This window comes from Cervus elaphus, chromosome 22 (assembly GCF_910594005.1).
Source record: "Cervus elaphus chromosome 22, mCerEla1.1, whole genome shotgun sequence".
In the NCBI taxonomy this organism is placed as follows: domain Eukaryota; kingdom Metazoa; phylum Chordata; class Mammalia; order Artiodactyla; family Cervidae; genus Cervus; species Cervus elaphus.
Window position 1 is genome coordinate 11,128,612 of NC_057836.1, and position 23,174 is coordinate 11,151,785.

Below are 23,174 nucleotides of genomic sequence, written 5' to 3' on the forward strand. Positions count from 1 at the left end.
CCACGACCTCCATGGCATCTTCAAGGCATCTTAATATTTGCTGATGCCCTTGTTTGTGGTCCATCTTGGACCTCCATTGCAGCCTCTTCCACTGGCCCCTCCCACTGGTCCCAAATGCCTCCAGGGAAGGGAGAGGACAAGGGAAATGTTTGGAAGAAGAGAAACCCGTGGGCTTTCAGTGCTCAGGAGTGACTTAACATGGGAGCAGATTTACTGGTGTTACTGAAGCTCTGTCTCAGGGGCATTGACCCCCTTGCAAGAGAAACCGTGTATTAGTGATTTTAAATCTTCCCTAAGAGGGACCTTCAAACTCGTCGTGAAGCCTCAGGGGCCCCAGTCCAGGTGGGCTTTCATCTGGGATGAGGCAGATGCAGAGCTGAGATCAGTTATAGCGAGGTCAGCACTCCAGGCTGGAAGGGAGCCTGAGGCTCTCAAACGGTCCTCTAGGTCGGGAGGCGCTGCCAGGAACGTCCTCCGGGAAGACCTGCCTGTTGAATTCTTACAGCTCACCAGCAAATAGGTGGCTCACCCACCTCAGCCACCTCGAATGGATCCCCAAATGTCCCCTTCCCCAGATGAGGTGCTTGAATGACTGATATGAGCCACGCCCCTTGCAAGACTGGACCCCTTGAAGTCTGACTGCCTGTAGATGCATCTGTTGGCCAAATTGAATCAGACTTCTGGATTATAAATGTTATTTTCACATATATAGTATATGTTACTTTAAATAGCAGTCATCCTAAAGACAATGTAACCTTCTTTGTCCTTCTGTGTCTGGAAGCTCATCCACTGTGTGGGGTCTGGCAGCACGGTGGGGGTGGCGAGCACTTTCAGATGCGAGCACTTTCAGATGAGAAATAACTATAGCTCCCAGTTCTCACCTGGATGGTGTGGCCCAGGCAGAGATGCTGAGTTCCACTGGGTCCAGGTGTTTCAGCCAATAGCCTTCAGGATGGTCAGAATCCGACCTTCCAAAGGGCCTTTCCCTGGGGACTGTCTGGAGACCATGTTGGGGGATGAGGTCTGCTTGGTCCAGCCAGACCTCCGTGGGGCTAAGCCCCCTCTGGGGGGTAAGCGTCAGGGGACTGGAAGTTTTAGATTCACAGAATGAGAGCTGGGAGAGGTCTGAAGATCATTTTATCTAACCGGAGTGACAGGGACTCAACTTGGGCCCAGAGAGGGCCAGTAACTCTCCCAGGTCACACAGCAGGTGACAGCCGCTTCCTGGCTCAGTGATCACCTTACAACACGCAGCTATTTTCTCTCCTGTCAGGAGTTCCTTTATCGAGAGTGGAGTTCATGCTAAACAGCTCCTAACCCACCCACAGTCCCTCCATTCTTTAGTTCAATGAGGCCAGGCTTCAGGCGACAGGCTGACCCTTCCCCTGACCCACTCCCGAGAGCCCATGATTAGCCTTCGGCGGTGTCCCAGCCCCGGAAACTGTCTCCGCTTCCTGTGGCCCGGGAGGAATGGATTCTTGCCCGGAGCTTTTGTCCAGGGTCCCCCGCTCCCCTGCCCCCAGGGACTGTCGTTTGCTGGGAAGTGGCCCGAGGAAGAAGCAGGCGCTGCGCGCGGTGCGCACCTGTGGCACCTGCGTTGGCAGCACCCGCGGCGGGCGGCGTGCGGCTGACCCCTCGTGGCCTCCGGAGGTAGCGCAGGCGCCGCCACTCGCTCCCAGCGCCCTCCCGGGTTCAGACCCGCCGGCTGCCGCGCGCTTCCTTCTTCCAGGTGAGCGAGCAGACCTGGGGTCCGTGCCCCCGGCTTCGGCCTTCTCGCTTGCACTGCCCGCCTCCCCTGCTTTGCTCCCGCGCCCCGTCCGCTCCGTGAAGAAAGGCTGGCTCCTGCCGTGGACGTCCTGCGCTTTGAACCGGCTAGGAGCTCATAGTGGGAGGAGAGTGTAGGGCCATCGCGGTGTTAAATTTTGTTACATTTAAAATGAAAAGTTCGAATACACATGGAATCACATTTCAAAAATCAAAAAACACGAAAAGGGATACTTTGAAAGGTTTAGACCCGCCTTTACTCCACCCGCTCTCCCATCTTTCCCACTCCACCTATTTCTTCCACCACGTTTATTAATTTTTTTGGTTTCTTTGCATAATAAACAAATGCACGTGTAAACTCTGTTTCCTTTTCTGTGATGAAAGGCGCACATTGCCCACCTGTCCTGAGCTTTGCTTTGCTTTTAGTTGAGGGTCTTCCCCACCCCCCTGCCCCGTCTCACTCAGGGTTTGGGGGTGGGGTGGGGAAGACACCCCAGAGCTTAATAAACAAGGTCCTCTAGGTGACATCTGGGTTCTTTTCTTTCAAATGTGTGTGTGTATTAGTCGCTCAGTCATGTCCGACTCTTCTATTCCATGGACTGTATGTAGCCTGCCAGGCTCCTCTGTCCATGGGATTCTCCAGGCAAGAATACTGGAGTGGGTTGCCATGCCCTTCTCTCTTTTCAAATAAATGTTGGGCTAAACTCTTGGAACTTCCCCGCCCATCCAGTGGTTAGGACTCCATGCGTTCACTGCTGAGGGTGCAGGTTCAGTCCCTGGGAGCGGAGGAACTAAGATCCCTCAAGCTGTAAGTTCCGGCCAGGCCAAAAAAGTAAAACAAAAACTCAAAAAGCCAAAACTCTTGCAGTATGAAAGTGAAGTCGCTCAGTCGTGTCCGACTCTTTGCTACCCCGTGGACTGTGTAGCCCGCCAGGCTCCTCCGTCCATGGGATTCTCCAGGCAAGAATACTGGAGTGGGTGGCCAGTTCCTTCTCCAGAGGATCTTCCCGACCCAGGGATCGAACCCAGGTCTCCCGCATTGCGGACAGATGCTTTAACCTCTGAGCCACCAGGGAAGCCTCTTGCAATATAATATAATGACATATTTATATTATATAATAATATATTTATATTATATAATATCATTCATTCATTGTGTAAATTAGCTACTTATTATATCTTGCAATATAATATATATCTTGCGAATAATAAGTAGCTAATTTACGCAATGAATGAATAAAGACCCAGGTGACAGAAGCCCTGAGGGCACGTTCCTGGGCTTATAAATCAGCGCCTCCAGCACCTCCGAGGGTCAGAGGATGTGCAAATAGTCACCCGTGTTTCGTCGGAAGCAGGGTCTTCATTTACATGTCAAAGCTAGAGGGTCCATGCAGGTTAGAACTAGAAATGGAAAAAAGAAAGTACATGGACAACATTTTGAAGGGAAAAGTAAGAAACCAGACATAATTTTCTGTAGACTCTGCAACACTGCTCAGAGGGGAGTTGGAGGTCGAGGGGATAAGCGCCTTGGCCAGTCTGGGTCTGCGAGCTCCTTGAATGGCCTCTTCCGACCCCCTCGTCCGAACCATTCTGTGATGTTAGGAGCTGTATCTGGGGTCCCAGAGCTCTTCCAGAAAAACCCACCCTTCTTTACCCCAATAACTTACACATGGCCAAATAGAACAAAGCCCAGAGTAGAAGGTTAAGGGGGCCTGGACCCCGGGGGAGAGTGGCAGGGTTGTGAGCTCCTATTCCAAATGGGCTACAGCCCTGCAGAGTGGGAGACCCACGAGGTAAGGGGTCCAACGTTGATGGACCCTGAGGGTATTAAGCTTGGTGAAATAAATCAGCGAAAACCAAATGCTGTGTGAACTCACATGTGAAATCGAAGAAACAGAATAACCAAGCTCACAGATCCAGAGAACCAGAGAGAGAATGGTGATTGCCCGAGGCGGGGTGGAGTTGCGAAATGGGAGAGGGGGTCAAGAGGAATAAACTTCCCATTCATTATGTGATAAATAAGACCGAGCTCAGACGCGGTCCCCAGAGACCGAAGCAGAACTACAGCTCCCGAGATGTCCCGCGCCAGCTCCACCCCGACCCCGACACTGAGGCGAGACTACAATTCCCGTGGTGCCTCGGGCGTTGCCGGCCTCTGATTGGCTGCGCGGAGCGCGCAGGCGGCGGCCCATGGCTGCGCTCGGCAAGGCGGCGGCGCGGTGGGCGCCGGGGCTGTGGCGGCGGGCGGTGCGCGCGGCCGTGTGGCTCGGGGGCAGGCGTTTCGCGAGCGGCGGCGCGCAGGTGAGGGCTGCGGATACGGGGTGGGCGGCGGGAGCCCGAGAGGCCTTGCGTGCCGGACTCGGAGCTGGGTTCACGACCTCTGGATGTCACCTCTCCCCGCCTTGGCCTCAAGTGGCTAAGTCACGTCCCCTGCGGCCCTGCCACCCGGGTCACTGTCTCCCCGGCTCCGTCCTCACAGCCGCGTGACCCGGTCCCTCGCGGGGGCGACCCGGGGGCTCGGAACGCGGGACCCCAGGCAGGACCCCAGTGTCCCGGGTCCTGACTTTATCCACTTTCCTGGTGGCGAGAGTGGGAGGAGGGGGAAGTGATGCTGCTCCTTTCGGGGTCAGTCCTGCCCGGGCCACGCACTCCCCGTGTGACTTTAAGAGAAGTTACCGCCGTCCCTTGGTTCACGGGGGACACCGAAACCCTCGGGTGCTTGAATCCCACAGCTGGACCCCGTATCCGCGGACCCCGCCTCCGCGGATCCACCAACCCACTTGGTGTGTGAGGTTTGCCATCAGCAGTTGGTTGAATCCAGGGCTTGCCTGGTGGCTCGCTCAGTGGTAAAGAATCTGCCTGGAATGCAGGAGACGTGGGTTCAATCCCTGGGTCAGGAAGATCCCCTGGAGGAGGAACTGGCCACCCACTCCAGTATTCTTGCCTGGAGAATCCCATGGACAGAGGAGCCTGGCAGGCTATGTAGTCGATGGTTTGCAAAGAGTCAGACACCACCGAGCGACTAAGCATGTCAGCGTCAGGATTTAGCATGCAGTGTTTTTGCAAGAGGCTACCAAGGGCACTTTCTGTGATGTAGGTGTGGTACCTGTCACAGGGACTGCGGAGATGGAGCTAGTAGGAGTGGAAAGAAAGAAAGTGAAGTCGCTCAATTGAGTCCGACTCTTTGCGACCCCTTGGACAGCACCCTGCACCAGGCTCCTCCGTCCATGGGATTTTCTAGGCAAGAGTACTGGAGTAGGTTGCCATTTCCTTCTCCAGGGAATCTTCCCGACCCAGGAATTCAACCCAGGTCTCCTGCATTGTAGACAGATGCTTTACCATCTGAGCCACAAGGGAAGTAGACAGTGTCCCAAATGGTCGTTGTGCCGCTGTTGTTGAAAAGCACATCCACCAGTTCCAGATAAGAAGCAGAAACACAAAGGAGCATCTTAGTTGTCCCTTCATTTCAAACTAATCTTAAAACCACACTTTTAAAAATTGAAGTATATGGAGAAGGAAATGGCAACCCACTCCAGTATTCTTGCCTGGAAAAGTCCATGGACAGAGGAGCCTGGCGGGCTGCAGTCCGTGGGGTTACATGACTGAGCGTGTGTGCACGAGGGTGGAGGGAGATGGGTTGGTAGCAATAAAGTGGTAGAACTAAAAAGAAAAAAAAAATTGAAGTATAGTTGATTTACAGTATTGTGTTAATTTCAGGCATATAGCAAAGTGGTTTAGTTGTGTGTGTGTGTGTGTACATATACACATGTGTATATGTATCTATACACACATATATATGTTTTTTCAGAGTCTTTTCCATTATAGGTTATGGCAGAACATCAAGTGTAGTTCCCTGTGCTATATATTAGTTCCTTCTTTATCTATTTTATGTATAGTAGAAAACCACACATTTTAGCACTGCCACAAATATGAACTTTAATTAGAAAATCTAGCCTTATACCCAGGACTAATTAAAAAAAAAATGAAGTGATATAGAATAAAAATACAGAAGAGAATGAAAAGAAAAAAGAATGAGAAGAAAAAAAATCTAATCCTGTTTCCTTTGCTCTAGGAAACTTCACTTAAAAAAATCAATAGATGTTATTTTTTAGAGCAGTTTTAGGTTTTCAGAGAAGCTGAGCAGTAAGAGTAGAAGTCCCAGACCCCAGTCTTCCCGTTTCCTGTTCTTAATGTTGGAGGGGCCTTGACTCAGTAGGTGGCTGGATGCCTGTTTCTGTGACTGCACACTCCTGATGGTTGGAGGTAGAGGTTATACACCGATAGGAATAGATGTGAGAGTGTCATTGCTAAATTGTCCTGAGACCTTGTTCTCAGTAGCAGGGTCTGTGGAGTATTACGTCTAAGAGAGCAAATGGTGTAACTATTTAGAACATGGCCACTCAGAGCAGTGAAACTATGGTCAGCTTTTGCCGTCATCAGCACAAACAAGCTGTCTTATATTTTAACTGTGTATTTAAAAAAGAAATCTAAGAACAGTATTATGAACTGCACAGACCTATCTTCCAGAATCAGCAGTTATTAACATTTGGCTGTAGTTGCTTTGCTTATCTCCCTCCACCCTCTTCTATTTTGTGGCTCTAAGAGTTTGAAATGAATCCCTGATTTCTTGTCATTTCAACCCTAAATTCTTCTCTGTGCACCTCTAAGAAAATAAGGATATTCCGAACATAAGCACAATATGTGTGCGATGAGAGTGGCTTGACTTGGCTGGCGCAAACAAAAGGAAAATGGCAAACAGGTTAGGTTGGATTTTTCTGACAATTGAAAAACATCTTGTATGTTAATAGTTCATAAAATAAGAGGTGGGATGAATTTTTAAAAAGAGGATAGTGTTCAACTTTGTAAATCTAAGAAATGCAGATTGAGAGGTTTTTTTTTTTAAACTTTGAAATTAACAAGACATTTGATTCTTAACAAACTCTTTGATATTGTGAAAACCATCTTTGGCAAGGGCACCAGGGTCCATGTGAGCTGATACATGTTTTGGAAGACAGCTTGTTAGTAGGTGTTCTGTCATTGAAATGTCTGTACCCATTTGGCTTACTACTCTTGCTTTTAAGAATTTAACTTAAGGAAATGTCCATAATATGGAAAAATCAGTAAGCATGAGGAGGTTCTTTATAAGATAATTTGTAGCAGTAGAATATGGGAAAACCTAAGTGAGATAAGGGAAACCTAATATTACTGGAATATTCACTCAGAATATTATGTAGCCAGAAACATGGAGGATGTGAGGTTGTATGTATTGATGCCGAAAGAAAACCAAGAGAGACCAGTGAAAAGAAGATGGGAAAAAAAGCACAGCATAGTGCCGTTTGTGTGTTGACGAAAAGATGAGAAAGTAGCACCATCCAGGAAGGGTTTCTGGAAAATACCAAGAGGGGTTGGCACTGGGTGGAAGAGGAAGCAGGAAACTTAACATTTTATTTTCTGTATCATCTGTAGCGATTGAGTGTTTTTTAAAAGCTCTGTGTGTGTGTTGTTATGGTAAAACTTAAAAGGTGGTTATGAAGGCTGTTGTAATAGATTAAAATGTTTCATGTCAAGCAAAAAGAACAAGACACAAAATCATACGTATGAGGTGCAGCCTCAGCCACCTAACAAGCATAAGACTAGAAAAAGGTGATTAAAAGAAATACTGATCCGTCATGTTCAAGTCCTGGGCTTGTTTCTGAATTTTTCTATTTTCCAATTAAAAAAATTCCTTTCGGGACTTCCCTGGTGGCTCAGTGGTAAAGAATCTGCCTGCCAACACAGGAGACGGTGATTCGATCCTTCTCGGGGGAGATCCCACATCCCGTGGAGCATCTAAGCCGGTGCACCACACCTGCTGAGCCTGTGCTCTGGAGCCAGGGAGCTACAGCTACTGAGCCCACCCACCACGTCAACAAGAGAAGCCACCGCGATGAGAAGCCCACGCATCACAGCTAGAGAAACACACAACTAGCTTTCTCACTGCAACTAGAGAAAGTGCATGCAGCAACAAAGACCCGGCATAGCCATAAACAAATAAATGAAATTAAAGTAATCCTTTATATCAGTTATGCAAAAATAACTTTAACCAAGTAGTTATATGCTTAAAAATACCTGAAAAGGCCTCATTCTCTATTGCAGATGGATCTGCCTGGCCAGCAACCCCGAGTCCTCCTCTGAAATCTGTGGCCCGGGCTGGCCCAAGGGTGGGGATGAGGCCTCCCCCAACCCTCTGCCCCTCTGCCTGACTTGGGCCGCTCTCGTCTCCCCTCCGTGCAGAGCCCGCCCACCTTTGGGTTGCTGTTGGATATTGATGGGGTGCTGGTGAGGGGCCACCAGGTCATCCCCGCCGCACAGGAGGCCTTCCGCCGGCTGCTGGACCCCCAGGGGCAGCTGCGGGTGCCCGTGGTCTTCGTCACGAATGCCGGGAACATCTCACAGTGCAGTAAAGCCGAGGAGTTGTCGACCCAGCTGGGCTTCCAGGTGAGGAGACGGTGGAGTCTAGAGGCCGAGGACCCTCCCCCCAACTGAACCCCCTCTCCAACACTGACTGCACTCTTGCCCCGGGGTGGGGGACAGTGTGGATGAGCCAGGGTAAACCTCCCAGACCCGCTGGAAAAATAACTTGAAGCTCAAAGGCCAGACTCCGACAGAGCCCCATCAACAGGGTCCTCTTTTATGAAAACGAGCATCATGGACTTGGCCATTTCCAACTTTCCTCCCGGGCCTCAGGGTCACGTGTTTCTAAGTGTCCACGTCCCGGGGGGATGGTGAGGTGACAGCTCTCTTTTCTCATGAGTAGGATGGCACAGTTCAGTGAGCTCTTGTCTCTCGCCCGCCAGCAGCTCCCACCGCCCCAGCATCCACATGGCGTGTGTTGGCAGTGGATCTGGGTTTTGGAAAGAGTCCTCATGAGACCTAGAGAGTAGAGCCATTGCCGAGCGGCTGGGACACTGCTTGGGGACAAGGCCGGTTCTCCCCCTGGTGTCCAGACAGTGGGCCTTCGAGGTCACCATTAGCATAAATGCTGAGAAGCCAGGTCTTTACTTAGAACTGAAAACCTTCAGAGGCAGAGGCAGGTCTGAGCTCGGGCAAGAACCCTGTGGTTCTCCAGCAGGGCTGAGAGATCGGGGTGTGGACAGCGGGGTGGGCAGGGCCCGTGGTGGCCACAGCTCCTGCAGGCTCTGCTGTCCGGGCCCCTCACCCATGTTGGGGTAGCTCCGGAAGAGCTGGGCCCCCTCCGGGCCAGTTTCTCCTTCCCGTGTCCCCACTGCTCCCGACGCTGCCCTCGCCTGCCCTCACCTGCGTGTCCTCTGCTGTCCCTCTCTTGGCCGCCCTGCAGGTGGAGCCCGACCAGGTGATCTTGTCCCACAGCCCCATGAAGCTCTTCTCACAACATCATGACAGGCGGATGCTGGTGTCTGGGCAGGGGCCCCTGGTGGAAAACGCTCGAGCGTATCCTGCTGCTGCTCCCAGCTCTGCTGTCCTTGCCCGGCCGAGGGGACTGGGGCCAGACCTGCCCGGTGCCCAAGGGAGGAGGGAGGGCGGCTCCCAGGTGTCCAGCCCTGGCGTCCGGGGGTTCCTGAAAGCCAGCCCACCGCTTTGGAGCCTGCTGGGCAGCTCCCTGGAGAGTCTGACTCGCCCCGGTCCGAGAGCCCGGGCGGTTCTGTGGTTCGGTCTGGGCCCCGCGGCTCCCTGTGCTTGGTGTGCGTCTGCGTGGAGCTCACCCCCAGGCGTGTGCTCGTAAGGGTCAGTCCCCGTTCTGAAGCAGCTTGTTCATCTGCTGCTCCTGCAAACCCGAGCGGAGCACTGCCGTGGGCAGCCGCTCCTGGGGGACCAGAGCAGGACACGGCTGCTGCTTCATCAGGGCTCCTGCTGGAGGTGGTGAAAGGGGCCTTAGGACAGGAGCACGGCAGAGAGTGCTGGAGGGTGAGGCTGCAGTGTGTCCCCCACCCCCTTTAGGCTGAATCTGGTCCATCGTCCAGGTGTCGTCCGGCCTGGCTTCTCCAGGCTCTGCTCAGCCAGCCTCCTTCTCATCGAGGAGTCTTCTCTCAGCCCTCCTCAGAGCGCTGGTGCTTCCAGCTCTGGGCCAGTGTGAGCTCGGGGATGGGGCTTCCTGCTCGAGGGTGCCCATCACCAGCGCCCACGCCTGCATGCAGTGCCTCCTGGCGCGTGCTGGCCTCATGCGCTCTGTCCAGGGTTGAGGCAGGCTTGATCGGGTCGGGGGTGCTTCCTTTACTTTCAAAGGCATCTCCCCCCGCACCCTGTCCTGGCCACTTTGCTTCCTGACCTCGCTGCAGACTGGGTTTCAAGCACTTGGTCACAGTGGACGAGCTGCGGGCAGCCTTTCCTGTGCTGGACATGGTGGATCTGCAGCGGCGGCCCAAGACCACGGTAATGGGACATGATTGGGCCCCCCTCGCTGACCCTGCAGCCTTGCCCCCAGAGAGCAGGCTGCTTGGAGGGCACGACTGGCTGAGGACTTAGTCCCTAGATGCGCGGGGTGAGGACTGTTCTCTCTCCTTCCAGAGCCCTCTCGTCTCCTCCAGCTGGCGGCTTTGTGCTTTACCAGCTCTCCCAGAGTCACCCGGGAGGACCCTAGCCTTTGTTGAGTTGATCGCGGCTCTGTGGTCCTAGGGCCCCTTACAAAGACGGCTGTCCTGGTGGGATGGCTTCCTGGGAAGGTGCACTTCTGAGCACCTGCCGCAGCTCCTTTTGGGTTTGGCTCATACTTGAACATTCTCTCTTCCGGCCAGTGGCCACGGGGCCTGTCACTGACCCTCTAGGGTGCCCGCTGTCTCCTGCCGGCCCTTCACCCTCCCCCTCCCCATGTAAACTGTCTCCCACACTGCAGCATGATGACGCAATTGTTACAAAGCAGACAGACCTGCTTCTGTTGGGCTGTGGCTCCCATCCTTCCCCTGCCTCCGAGCCACGCACAGTGTGTCCTCAGCCAGGCGTCGCCCCAGCTCTCAGGACAGCGCAGTGACAGCCCCCGGGGACGTTCTCAGCTGGTCGCTGGCAGAGCTGAGACCTGGGCGGCTGTTCCTGGAAGGAATGGGCCCCAAGAGGGCAGTCAGTGGGGGCCCCGCCCCTGGAGTGACACCAGACTCCTGTCCCTCCTGGGCTCGTCTCGTTCTCGGCCGCCTGATTCCACACCCTCACCTCCCATCCTTGCTGGCTGACCTTGACATGTGTTGCACCTGGCTGGACGCTCTCACCCTCTCCCTGAGGACCTCCCCCTCGGCCTGTCAGCTTTTCCTTGGCCTGGCCTACACCGAGGGACCCTCTGTCTGTCGTCACACGTCCCACCCCCTGGAAACCAGGCGTGGAAGGTGACCATGGCATTAACGGCCTCTTCTTGGTCTCTTGCAGCCGCTTCCAAGGAATGACTTCCCTGCGATTGAAGGTAATGAGGTCCCTGTGTGATGCGGACAGTGTGGGTGTGGTGCTGGACGCTGGGCTCTGGTCTCCATCTGCCATTCACCACCTCTGAGACGTTAGCTGCTAATCTTTCCTTCCACATGCCACTTGCCTCGTTATTCCAGAAAAATCATAAATATAGAAAATCTTAAGTGGAAAGGTACCTAAGGTAACCTGGTCCAGTGTTTCTCAGCCCTGTTAAACCCAGTTCTGCCTGGGTAACAAAAATACTGTATTGTCCCACTTACTATTCCAGGTGATCTCATAGATAATATAACTTTCCTATACACAAATGTTATGGAGAAGGAAATGGCAACCCACTCCAGTATTCTTGCCTGGAGAATCCATGGACAGAGGAGCCTGGCAGGGCTCCAGTCCATGTGATCATAAGAGTCAGACATGACTCGCGACTGAACCCCCACCACCACCACCATACACAAAGATTAATTCACTTTAAAGCTGTAATTGTATGGAGAAATAAATTTTTTTAGTAAGGTAATCTGCATTTCAGTATGTAATAATTACCCAAGAGGACATAGTTAAGTAGCAAAATGATCATAGCAAAAGTAGAATCCCCAGGAGTGTCACAACTAAAAATGCAGTGTGTTCACAGGTGTGTAGGTGTGCATTGATGTGCCAAACGCAGTGTGTTCACAGGTGTGTAGGTGTGCATTGATGTACCAAACACAGTGTGGTCACAGGTGTGTGGGTGTGCCTCGGTGTGACATGCACTGTGGTCACAGGTGTGTAGGTGTGCCTCGGTGTGACAAACGCCCTGTGGTCACAGGTGTGTAGGTGTGCCTCGGTGTGACAAACACAGTGTGGTCACAGGTGTGTAGGTGTGCCTCGGTGTGACATGCAGTGTGGTCACAGGTGTGTAGGTGTGCCTCGGTGTGACAAACGCAGTGTGGTCACAGGTGTGTAGGTGTGCCTCGGTGTGACAAACACAGTGTGATAACAGGTGTGTAGGTGTGCCTCGGTGTGACATCCACTGTGGTCACAGGTGTGTAGGTGTGCCTCGGTGTGCCATGCAGTGTGTTCACAGGTGTGTAGGTGTGCCTCAGTGACATGCAGTGTGGTCACAGGTGTGTAGGTGTGCCTCGGTGTGACAAACACAGTGTGGTCACAGGTGTGTGGGTGTGCCTCGGTGTGACATGCACTGTGGTCACAGGTGTGTAGGTGTGCCTCGGTGTGACAAACACAGTGTGGTCACAGGTGTGTAGGTGTGCCTCGGTGTGACATGCAGTGTGGTCACAGGTGTGTAGGTGTGCCTCGGTGTGACAAACACAGTGTGATCACAGGTGTGTAGGTGTGCCTCGGTGTGACAAACACAGTGTGATCACAGGTGTGTAGGTGTGCCTCGGTGTGACATCCACTGTGGTCACAGGTGTTTAGGTGTGCCTCGGTGTGCCATGCAGTGTGTTCACAGGTGTGTAGGTGTGCCTCAGTGACATGCAGTGTGGTCACAGGTGTGTAGGTGTGCCTCGGTGTGACAAACGCAGTGTGTTCACAGGTGTTTAGGTGTGCCTCGGTGTGACATGCAGTGTGTTCACAGGTGTGTAGGTGTGCCTCGGTTTGACAAACACGGTGTGATCACAGGTGTGTAGGTGTGCCTCGGTGTGCCATGCAGTGTGTTCACAGGTGTGTAGGTGTGCCTCAGTGACATGCAGTGTGGTCACAGGTGTGTAGGTGTGCCTCGGTGTGACAAACGCAGTGTGTTCACAGGTGTTTAGGTGTGCCTCGGTGTGACATGCAGTGTGTTCACAGGTGTGTAGGTGTGCCTCGGTTTGACAAACACGGTGTGATCACAGGTGTGTAGGTGTGCCTCGGTGTGACATGCAGTGTGTTCACAGGTGTGTGGGTGTGCCTTGGTGTGAAATGCAGTGTGGTCACAGGTGTGTAGGTGTGCCTCGGTGTGACAAACACAGTGTGTTCACAGGTGTGTAGGTGTGCCTCGGTGTGACAAATGCAGTGTGGTCACAGGTGTGTAGGTGTGCCTCGGTGTGCCATGCAGTGTGGTCACAGGTGTGTAGGTGTGCCTCGGTGTGACAAATGCACTGTGGTCACAGGTGTGTAGGTGTGCCTCAGTGTGACAAACACAGTGTGGTCACAGGTGTGTAGGTGTGCCTCAGTGTGACATGCAGTGTGTTCACAGGTGTGTAGGTGTGCCTCGGTGTGACAAACACAGTGTGATCACAGGTGTGTAGGTGTGCCTCGGTGTGACAAACACAGTGTGTTCACAGGTGTGTAGGTGTGCCTCGGTGTGACAAACACAGTGTGATCACAGGTGTGTAGGTGTGCCTCGGTGTGACAAACACAGTGTGGTCACAGGTGTGTAGGTGTGCCTCAGTGTGACATGCAGTGTGGTCACAGGTGTGTAGGTGTGCCTCGGTGTGACAAACACAGTGTGGTCACAGGTGTGTGGGTGTGCCTCAGTGTGACATGCAGTGTGGTCACAGGTGTGTAGGTGTGCCTCGGTGTGACAAACACAGTGTGATCACAGGTGTGTAGGTGTGCCTCAGTGTGACAAACACAGTGTGATCACAGGTGTGTAGGTGTGCCTCGGTGTGACATGCAGTGTGGTCACAGGTGTGTGGGTGTGCCTTGGTGTGAAATGCAGTGTGGTCACAGGTGTGTAGGTGTGCCTCGGTGTGACAAACACAGTGTGGTCACAGGTGTGTAGGTGTGCCTCAGTGTGACATGCAGTGTGGTCACAGGTGTGTAGGTGTGCCTCGGTGTGACAAACACAGTGTGATCACAGGTGTGTAGGTGTGCTTCGGTGTGACATGCAGTGTGGTCACAGGTGTGTAAGTGTGCCTCAGTTTGACATGCAGTGTGTTCACAGGTGTGTAGGTGTGCCTCGGTGTGACAAACGCAGTGTGGTTACAGGTGTGTAGGTGTGCCTTGGTGTGAAATGCAGTGTGGTCACAGGTGTGTAGGTGTGCTTCGGTGTGACAAACACAGTGTGGTCACAGGTGTGTAGGTGTGCTTCGGTGTGACATGCAGTGTGGTCACAGGTGTGTAAGTGTGCCTCAGTGTGACATGCAGTGTGTTCACAGGTGTGTAGGTGTGCCTCGGTGTGACAAACACAGTGTGGTTACAGGTGTGTAGGTGTGCCTTGGTGTGACATCCACTGTAGTCACAGGTGTTAGGTGTGCCTCGGTGTGACATGCAGTATGTTCACAGGTGTGTAGGTGTGCCTCGGTGTGCCATGCACTGTGGTCACAGGTGTGTAGGTGTGCCTCGGTGTGACTCAGAAGTTAGGGGCAGTGTCGTCACTGGTGACGTGCTTTTCCCGATTGGGGAATAAATCTTGGTAAAGTTTTGAAGAAATGAAATGCAGTCTTCTCATGACTAACATGATAGTTGCATTTTTTGAAAAAAATCCGTGTTTATGAAAACCCTACCGACCTGTGGGTCAGCTGTTGGTAGACCTGAGGGGCCTGACTGTGCAGGGCTGTCCTGAGCCCGCCAGGCTGTGGACTGGCCGGCTCCTGGTCTTGCAGCTGGCCCCAGCAGGCGCTGCTGCTTCTCTGCTTTTAACCCTCGGGATGGCCCGGAGAACTCACGAAGGAGCCCTCAGGAGCTCCTCCTGGCTCAGCTTTGTCCACCTCCTGGGACCCGTGCCCTCTCCAGGGCCGGGCATGGCGGGACTCCCCGAGGGGCTCCCCGGACCATGGCTCACGCTCCGCGCTCTGCAGGGGTGCTCCTCCTGGGGGAGCCCGTGCGCTGGGAGACGAGCCTGCAGCTGATCACAGACGTCCTCCTCAGTGACGGGAATCCTGGCACGGGTCTGGCGACGGCCCCCTACCCCCACCTTCCCGTCCTGGCCAGCAACACAGACCTCCTCTGGATGGCTGAAGCCAAGATGCCCAGGTGAGGACACGGGGTCCCTGCCTCCAGCTGCTGGTGGCTCCTCAGCCATCTGGGTGCTCTGAGCTCAGACCCCTTCCTCAAGGCCCCGGGTTGCCATGGTAACCTGGCCTCTGGGAGGGGTCTCCAGGGTCACATAACATACTGAGTAGTAAAATGAACACTGCTGCTTACTGAGCATGGAAGGTGGATCGAGGTGGGGGTTACCCCCCCACTTGACCGCCAGAGTCCAGCAGGACGGCTCCTTTTGGCTCTTGGAGCCCGAGTGGTGCTCAGCCCCTGTTATCCGTGCCCTCCCCTCCCTGCCTTCACCCGAGGTGCTGGTTCTCCCACTTCTTGGTGTCCTTCTGCCCGTAAGACGCGGGAGAGGGAAGAGGATTTTGAGGCCTTTGGCCCCGGGGAGGGCCCTCACCCCACCCTGCCCGGCCGAGCTGCGCACAGCACAGACCCACAGATCCACAGACTGCGGTTTTGCTGACCCCCAGGTGACCTCCCTGGAAGGGCAGCTGCTGGTGCTGTTGGGCTTGTCTGGGGCCACAGGCGAACGAGTGACCTCTCTCCCCCACCTGCCTCCAGGTGAGCTGTGCAGTGGGTCCGTCGCTGGTGCGGGGGCCAGCCCTGAGCCACTGTGCAGCCGCCCAAGGGGGCAGGTCAGGTCACTGTGTTCGCTGTCACTGCTTTCCTAAAGGGTAGTTCCGCAGCTCGAGGTCAGGCATGTCTTCTGGAACCTTCTTCCTAGAGTTCAGGTTTGCTGACGCTAGGTGAAGGGAGCGGGTTATGTAGGACTGAATGTCTGGAGGTGACTTATGGATTATAAAGCCAATTTGATGTCACCTGTTCATTCAGTAATGTCAAAACTGAAACCTCCCCGGCAGGTTCGGCCACGGGACCTTCCTGCTGTGCCTGGAGGCCATTTACCGCAAGCTGACAGGCCGGGAGCTACACTACACAGGCCTCACAGGCAAGCCCAGCCTCCTCACCTACCGGTACGCCGAGGGCCTGCTGGCGCAGCAGGCGGCGCGGCGGGGCTGGGCCGCCCCCATTCGGAGCCTCTACGCTGTGGGGTGAGCCCTATGCCCCCCACACCTCATGTCCCCCTCCTCCCCTGTCTGTGCTCATGCCCTGGCCCCCTCCACCCCGAGTGGACAGCACCCTGCCTGCTGCCCACCACACTGAACTGGGTCCTCTCTCCCCAGCGACAACCCCATGTCCGACGTCTACGGGGCCAACCTGTTCCACCAGCACCTGCAGACGCAGCAGGAGGGGGCGGCCCGGAGCTGCGCCTCCATCCTGGTGTGCACGGGCGTGTACGGTCCCCAGGCCCCCAGCCCCACCGCGCCCGCCCCGGGTAGCGAGGGGTGTCCATTCCATGGACACCGGGACTTCGGCTTCAGGCCCGAGCTCCTGCAGGCAGCCCACGTGGTCAGTGACTTGCAGGAGGCTGTGCGGCTAGTCCTCCGCAAGGAGGGCTGGGCTGTCTAGGGCCTCGGGACGGGGGTGGGATGGGGGTGGGCCTGCCAGCTGCCCCCCAGCCCCTCCCCTGCCCCTGCAGACAGCGTCCTCACCCTGTGGGGTCTTCTGCAGAAAGGAGGTGCTGTGGGTCTCTGCCCGCTGCCAGCATGGGCTGTGACTCTCAGACACTGTTTCATATGGTGTTTTAACTTGCTGCCTAGAGACTTTGGACCTTTTTTTTTTAAGTTAAAATAATTGTACAATAATAAATATTTGTTTTGCTGTGTCTTGTGACGCTGTGCCTGGAATGCACTAAAAAGTCCCGCGTGGAAGGATGGTAGGGGAGTGGAGTGGGTGACCTGAGGCACTGGTGAGAGCGTGGACCCCAGTCCCCTGCAGTCTGGGCCTCGAGCGGTCTGTGCAGGACTGAGTCTGGTCCAGGCCTCACCACGGACTTAACCACTTCCCTGATGTGGAAAGAAAGAGGGGCCTTTCCTACGGTGACTCTAGAAACTGTCTCACGTTCCTTGCTGCTCTCGCAGTCATCCCGGTCATCCCATGCCTCTCTTCCAGGATTGTGGCCCCCACCCGCCATGTGCCCGCCCCCAGCCAGCCCCGGTCCCCATCCTACTGCAGCTGACACAGCCCGCTGCTCCCTCCCTCCTTCAGACTCTTCCCTGGGCTGCTCCTGGGAGGGGCGAGGGGGAGGGCGAACGACATGTGCCCGGTCCCTGAGCAGGACCATGTCCACAGGCCCTGCAGGAGACCCCCCCCCCTCCCCCACCTCCAGGCAACAGCCGCTCCTCCTCACAGGCAGCCCACCCTCGCCTGCAGAACCCCTCCAGCCCTGACACCCCTCACAGGCCCAGTCAGAGCGGAGCTTTGATCTGCTCTCTTATCAGCTCCCCACTCCCCAGTCAGGTTACTCTAGGGCTCGCACAGGCCATCCTGCCTCAGAGCCTCTGCACTCGCCATTCCCTTACTTCGCACATCCATGAAGCTCCATCCCTTTTTCAGGATCTGGGGAGGGACTCCCTCAATTCCTTTAAAAACAGGGCCTTCCCTGCTGGTCCAACGGGTAGGACTCCAGCTTCCACTGCAGGACGCAAGGGGTTCCATCCCTGGGTGGGGAACTCAGATTCCTGGTGCAGCAAACAAAGACAGAAAACAAAACAAAGTCGCTCTCTCTGCTGTCCTGCATCATCTTCCCTGAGGTCCCCATCACCCCGTGACCTATGTTCACTCCTTACTGTACATCTTCTCCTAAAAGACGCACTCCGTGCACTGTCCATGCTGGTGCTTTCTTGGGTCCCCTCACCCACGTGCTGGGCGTGTGGCAGGACCGCAGACCCACAGGCAGGCGTGGTTTCTCTCCCTCCTGTTCCTTGGGGGAGGGCAGGGGCCCCAGTCGCAGGGATCCCCACTCTTCTCCAGCTCCTTCCTGTCTGTAGATGGTGGATGTCACGAAGGAGCTGTTGTAGGTACCACACCGTGCTGTTTAGGATTTTCTTCAGCTGCCTGTCTCAGAAGCCTGACCACAGTGTTTCCAACGCTGTCTAATCATCACGGCATTCGAGGCAGGCATCTCAAGGACTCTGCTGCCCACCGTGCTGACCTGTAGGCCTAACCACCTGCAGCATGGATGGCCTCAGCATCTCAGCCATGTTCCATGGAGAGAAGAGGATGAAGATGGAGCAGGTGGCGCTGGAGTCCCTTTAAAGAACTTTCCTGCAATGCGTCTTCCCTGGTGGTCCAGTAGCTAAGAGTCCGCGCTTCTAATGCCAGGGGCCCTGGTTCAATCCCAGGTCAGGGAATTAGATCCCACATGCCACACTAGGAGTTCCTGTCACTGAAAGATCCTGCAAGCCACAACTAAGACCTGCGAGCTCTCCCTAGGCCTAGGAGGCCCCCAGGAGTGAAGGGAGAGTGCACCAGCCACGCTGGGTGTGGCCGCGTGCAGGGTCTTGCGGGAGCCCCATGCTGAAGGGATGGGGTGACAGTGTGTGTGTGTGCCCCCAGCTCTGCCCTGTGGCTGGCAGCTGCTCTCTCTGTGGCCCTTCTCTCCCTTGCTAACACTTGGTTTCCTGAAGGTGGTAGGAGCCCTTCCAGGTGGGGTGCAGGAAGGAAAGGTGACTACAGGCCACTCCTGCAGGTTAAGGGCAGGGCGGGCCACTAGGCTTCAGACCCCAGACAGGTCTCCTTTCTCTGGGGCTTTGTCCAGACCTTGGAACCAAATCCACAAGCAGCTGCTTCATTGCTCAGCCTGACTGAGTGAAAGAGTTACCTTTTTGTGTTTCGAAGGAGCCAAATGAATACAAAGAGTCCATGAGTCGGTCTGCACAGGTAGTAAGCACATGTTCAGAAAAAAGTGATCAGCCCCGAGCAGACATGCGGTACCCACGTGGATCTCCAGTCCTGGCCTTGGTGCTGGAACCCCGCCCTTCCTCCGTGTCCCCGAGGGGCTGGCAGCTTCTGGCCTCCCAAGGACGCCCCTGGGCTGAGGCAGGTGGGGAGCCAGTGGGTGGTCAGGCCTCCCCAGGAGCTAGGGTTGCTGTAGCAACCGGATGCTGCCTTGAGGGCGGATTTTTAAAATATCTCAGCTAGAATAGCTTTGTTCCCCCAATCTCTCTTGTCACTTCCCCCGTACCGCGTGGTGCGGGGAGGCCGGGTCATGCGGGGACGCCTGCCTGCTCTCTGCTGGGGGCTCCTGGCAGCTTCTGCCAGGGGCTGGAGGTGCGAGGATTGTCTCGGGCTGTGAAGGGCTGTGAGGCTGTCAGGGCTTCAGCTTTTGCTTCCAGCCTCCTCCAGCTCTTGGTTTCAAAAGCCTACTCATTTTCTCTTTTTTCGGGAGACAGAGAAGAGGGGTCTGGTTTGAAAGCCGCCTCCCTCCTCCCACTGTGGCCCTGGCTCCTACCAGAACAGCTATAGCATCCGGAACCTCTCTTTGGAGCCCAAGGGGTGTCTCATCTTGTCTGCTTTTTCCTTTGTATTTCTAATGTCCTCTTTGGCTTCATTTATTCACTCAACAAATGCCTGCAGAGCACCTACTGAGCCCCTGAAAGAAATGAAAAACTGCCTTGTCTTGGAGAAGTTCTCCCTGTCTTCACCCTGGATTTGGTCCTATCAGATTTCAAACATTTTTAAAAAGTTACAGTAAATTAAGACAGTGTTCTCTTGGCAGAGGGCGGGATACAAACCAATGGGACAAAACAGCACTCAGATACAAGAGCATTGAAAATACGGCTTAATGCACTCAAGGTATCTCTCGCTCATTTCATAGACTGATGCGGGCCAGGTGCTGTTCTTGGCCTTCCCCCCAGGTGGTGACTCAGACATCCAGGCGCCTTCCATCTCTCATAACAACTCTATGAAGTAGGTGCTATTAATTATTGTCCCCGTTTTACAGATGAGAAAATTGAAGACAGAGAGAGCAAGTAACTTGACCAAGGTCACCCAGCTTCTGAGTGGTGGAGTCAGGATTTGAACCTAGATAGTCCAGTACTCTTGCCTGGAAAATCCCATGGACGGAGGAGCCTGGTAGGCTGCAGTCCATGGGGTCCCTAAGAGTCGGACACGACTGAGCGACTTCACTTTCATTTTTCACTTTCATGCATTGGAGAAGGAAATGGCAATCCACTCCAGTGTTCTTGCCTGGAGAATCCCAGGGACGGGGGAGCCTGGTGGGCTGCCGTCTATGGGGTCGCACAGAGTCGGAAACGACTGAAGTGACTTAGCAGTAGCAGTAGCAATCTAGGTCTAGTGCATATACCCTTAACTACTATGCTAGCTCCTTTATCACTATATGATGAAATTCTTTATTTCATAAAAATAGTCTTGAGTATAAAGTTTATTTTTTTCTAATGCTAATGTGGTCACACTAGCTTTTTAAAGCTTTTTAAAAATCATTTTTATTTATTTATTTCATTTTTTTGGCTGTGCTGGGATTTTGTTGCCATGCAGGCTTTTCCCTAGTTGCGGTGAGCAGGGGCTAGCCACTAGTTGCGTCTCATTGCGGTAGCTTCTCTTGTTGCAGGGCATGGGCTCTAGGCGTGCCGGCTTCAGTAGTTGTAGCCTGTGGCCTCGGTAACTGTGGTTCCTGGGCTCTAGAGGACGGATGCAATAGTTGTGGCGTGTAGGTTTAGTTGCTTCATGGTGTGTGGGATCCTCTGGGATCAGGGATTGAACCTGTGTCTCCTGCATTGGCAGGAGGATTCTTCACCACTGAGCCAGCAGGAAGCCCAAGTCATGCTAGCTTTTTTGAGTTAATATTTGCTTGGTTTATTTATATAAATGCATTAAAACACATATGTCTACATTTTTTCTTCAACCTTCACTTTCTATCTTTCTTTGTCTTTATGTTTTAGAGATATTTCTTTTATTTATTTAGTTTTGTTTGTGGTGGCTCGCCGTTGCTGTTTGAGTGCTTTCTCTAGTTGCGACGAGCTGGGTCTTCTCTTGCTGTGGAGCACAAGCTCTAGGCGTTCGGGCTTTAGTAGCTGCAGCTCAAAGCGCTTAGTTGCCCCACGGCATATGGAATACTCCCAGGCCAGCGACCGAACCAGTGTCCCCTGCATTGGCAGGCGATTCTTACCCACTGTACCACCAGGGAAGTCCCTAGAAATATCTCTTACAAAAGCATATAGCTGGGAATTAAAAAAAAATTGAACCCAATCATCTCTCTTATTTAATAGGACATTTATTGTCATTACGGATATATTTAACTTTATTTTTTTAACCATCCTTTGCATTCTGGCTTGTGTTATTTCTGATGAGAAGTCTGCTGTCAATCTAACTGTTGTTCCATGATTTACTGTCATGGTTTCTCTGAAGATCCTTTCCTGTAGATGCTCTCTGGTTTCATATCCAAGCATCTAGGAGCATGTTTATTTTTATTCATCCTGTTTAGGATTCATTGTGATTCTTAAATCTATGGATTGGAGAAGTTTTCACCAATTTTAGAAAATTCTCAGCTGTAATTTCTTTATTATCTTTCCCCGACTCTTTAAAGTTTCTCCTGGAATTTCTACTAGGCATATTTTGGATCTTCCCCATCCACTCAGTTTGTCTTTGGAATATGTTACCACTTCTAGCTCTCTCTACCACATTCTAGAGATTTTCTTCAGATATATATTTTTATTCATTTTTATTGGAGCATGGTTGTTTTACAATGTTGTGTTAGTTTCTTCTGAACAGCAAAGTGAATCAGTTATACATATATCCCCTCTTCAGATGATATTATTAAAGTTACTAAGTCTTTTTAGGTGTATCTAATATGTTGCTTAATCCATTAATGTTTTTCAATGACTATATGTTTGAAGTCTGAAGTTCTTTTTTTAAAAAAAAAATCTTCATTTTTGGCACTAAGAGTTTTTTTTTTTTTTCCTAGTATAACATTTAATTCCTTTAACAATTTTTAAACTGTTTTTTAAAAATATTTATTTATTTGGCTGTGCCCGGTCTTAGTTGCAGCACATGGGATCTAGTTCCCTCACCAGGGATTGAACCCTGGGCCTCCTGCACTGGGAGATTGGAGTCCCAGCCACTGGACCACCAGGGAAGTCCCTTAAATGGTTTTTTGAGTTATTTTCTTAGTAGTTGCTCTAAAGCTAATAATATACATTGTATCTTATGATTTATACCAATGTAATTTCAGTGAGAAATAGAAAACATGCTTCTATGTATTTTATTTCTGTTCCCCTCTTAGTACTATTATTGTTGTACACTGTAGATGTATATATGTTACAAGCCAAATAGTAACAGTCTCATAATTGTTACTTTTATCTAATTTTATGTCTTAAAGAAGTTGAGATCTAGTCTCCCTCTACAGGAGAGAAGGTATATATTTATAAATCTGTGGTGTCAAACCTCAGTGCTCGGGGTGGGGGTGGTCCTGACCACTGAGTTTCCTAGGCTGCTAAGCTGACTGGCCGTGTCTTCTCCCTCCCAACCCATCCTGGCCTCCCCGCTCCAGGAGGACGAGGTATCAGGTCTCCAGACAAGCTTTACCTGGTGACTCCCCCTGCCTCCCAGCATTTAACAGGTGCTCAGGGAAATGGTTTTTGGATTGAAACCTGATTAGTTTGTCCCCCACTCCCAGGCTGCTATCCTAGGCTTATGAGAAGTGTGGTGGGCAAATGAGGACACAGGCTGGGAGTTGGCGGTCTGGGAGCAAAGTGCTGTCCCTCTTTCTCTGTCCCCGGGGTATTGTATGTGAGACGTAAGCACAGACTCCCTGGGAGCCTGGGAGCTGCTTGGCGTGTGTGTCTTCCCGTTTCCAGGTCCTTGTGGGATGTTTGCACTCAATTTATACATGAGAAGTTCTTAACTTCCTTCTTGTCATCCCAGCCACATCTTTGGCAAGCTTCTCCTAGGCTGAAGCGAAGGCTCTCTGTGTGCATGTGTGTGTTTGAGTGTGTACACAGATCAGACATAACCCACTGCAAAACCGAGGACCCTCTGGTACTCAGACCATCGGCATACTCCATCATGTGCCCTGATTTCTCATCCTTCTTTTCTGACACCTTTATATTCAGGGCCTCAGACCTGAAAGAAATGGGGCTAAAGAATCTCATTCAGAAGTTACTCTGAGTGATTGGAGTCCATTCCCTAGAAATCCAAGGATAACTTCAAAGACCTGGTACAACCCAAGTTCCCAGGAAGGAGACCTA

General features: G+C 52.8%; 1 protein-coding gene across 1 annotated transcript; it reads left to right on the plus strand.

The window, feature by feature from the left end:
* The first annotated feature begins 3,939 nt into the window (after positions 1-3,939).
* Positions 3,940-16,800, plus strand: HDHD5 (haloacid dehalogenase like hydrolase domain containing 5). Its single transcript, XM_043882031.1, has 8 exons — positions 3,940-4,065; positions 8,038-8,241; positions 9,101-9,213; positions 10,059-10,152; positions 11,134-11,167; positions 14,883-15,057; positions 15,930-16,118; positions 16,251-16,800. The coding sequence occupies exons 1-8, from the start codon at positions 3,955-3,957 to the stop codon at positions 16,534-16,536; spliced, it is 1,206 nt and encodes a 401-aa protein (XP_043737966.1). The 5' UTR covers positions 3,940-3,954; the 3' UTR covers positions 16,537-16,800.
* The last annotated feature ends 6,374 nt before the right edge of the window (positions 16,801-23,174 follow it).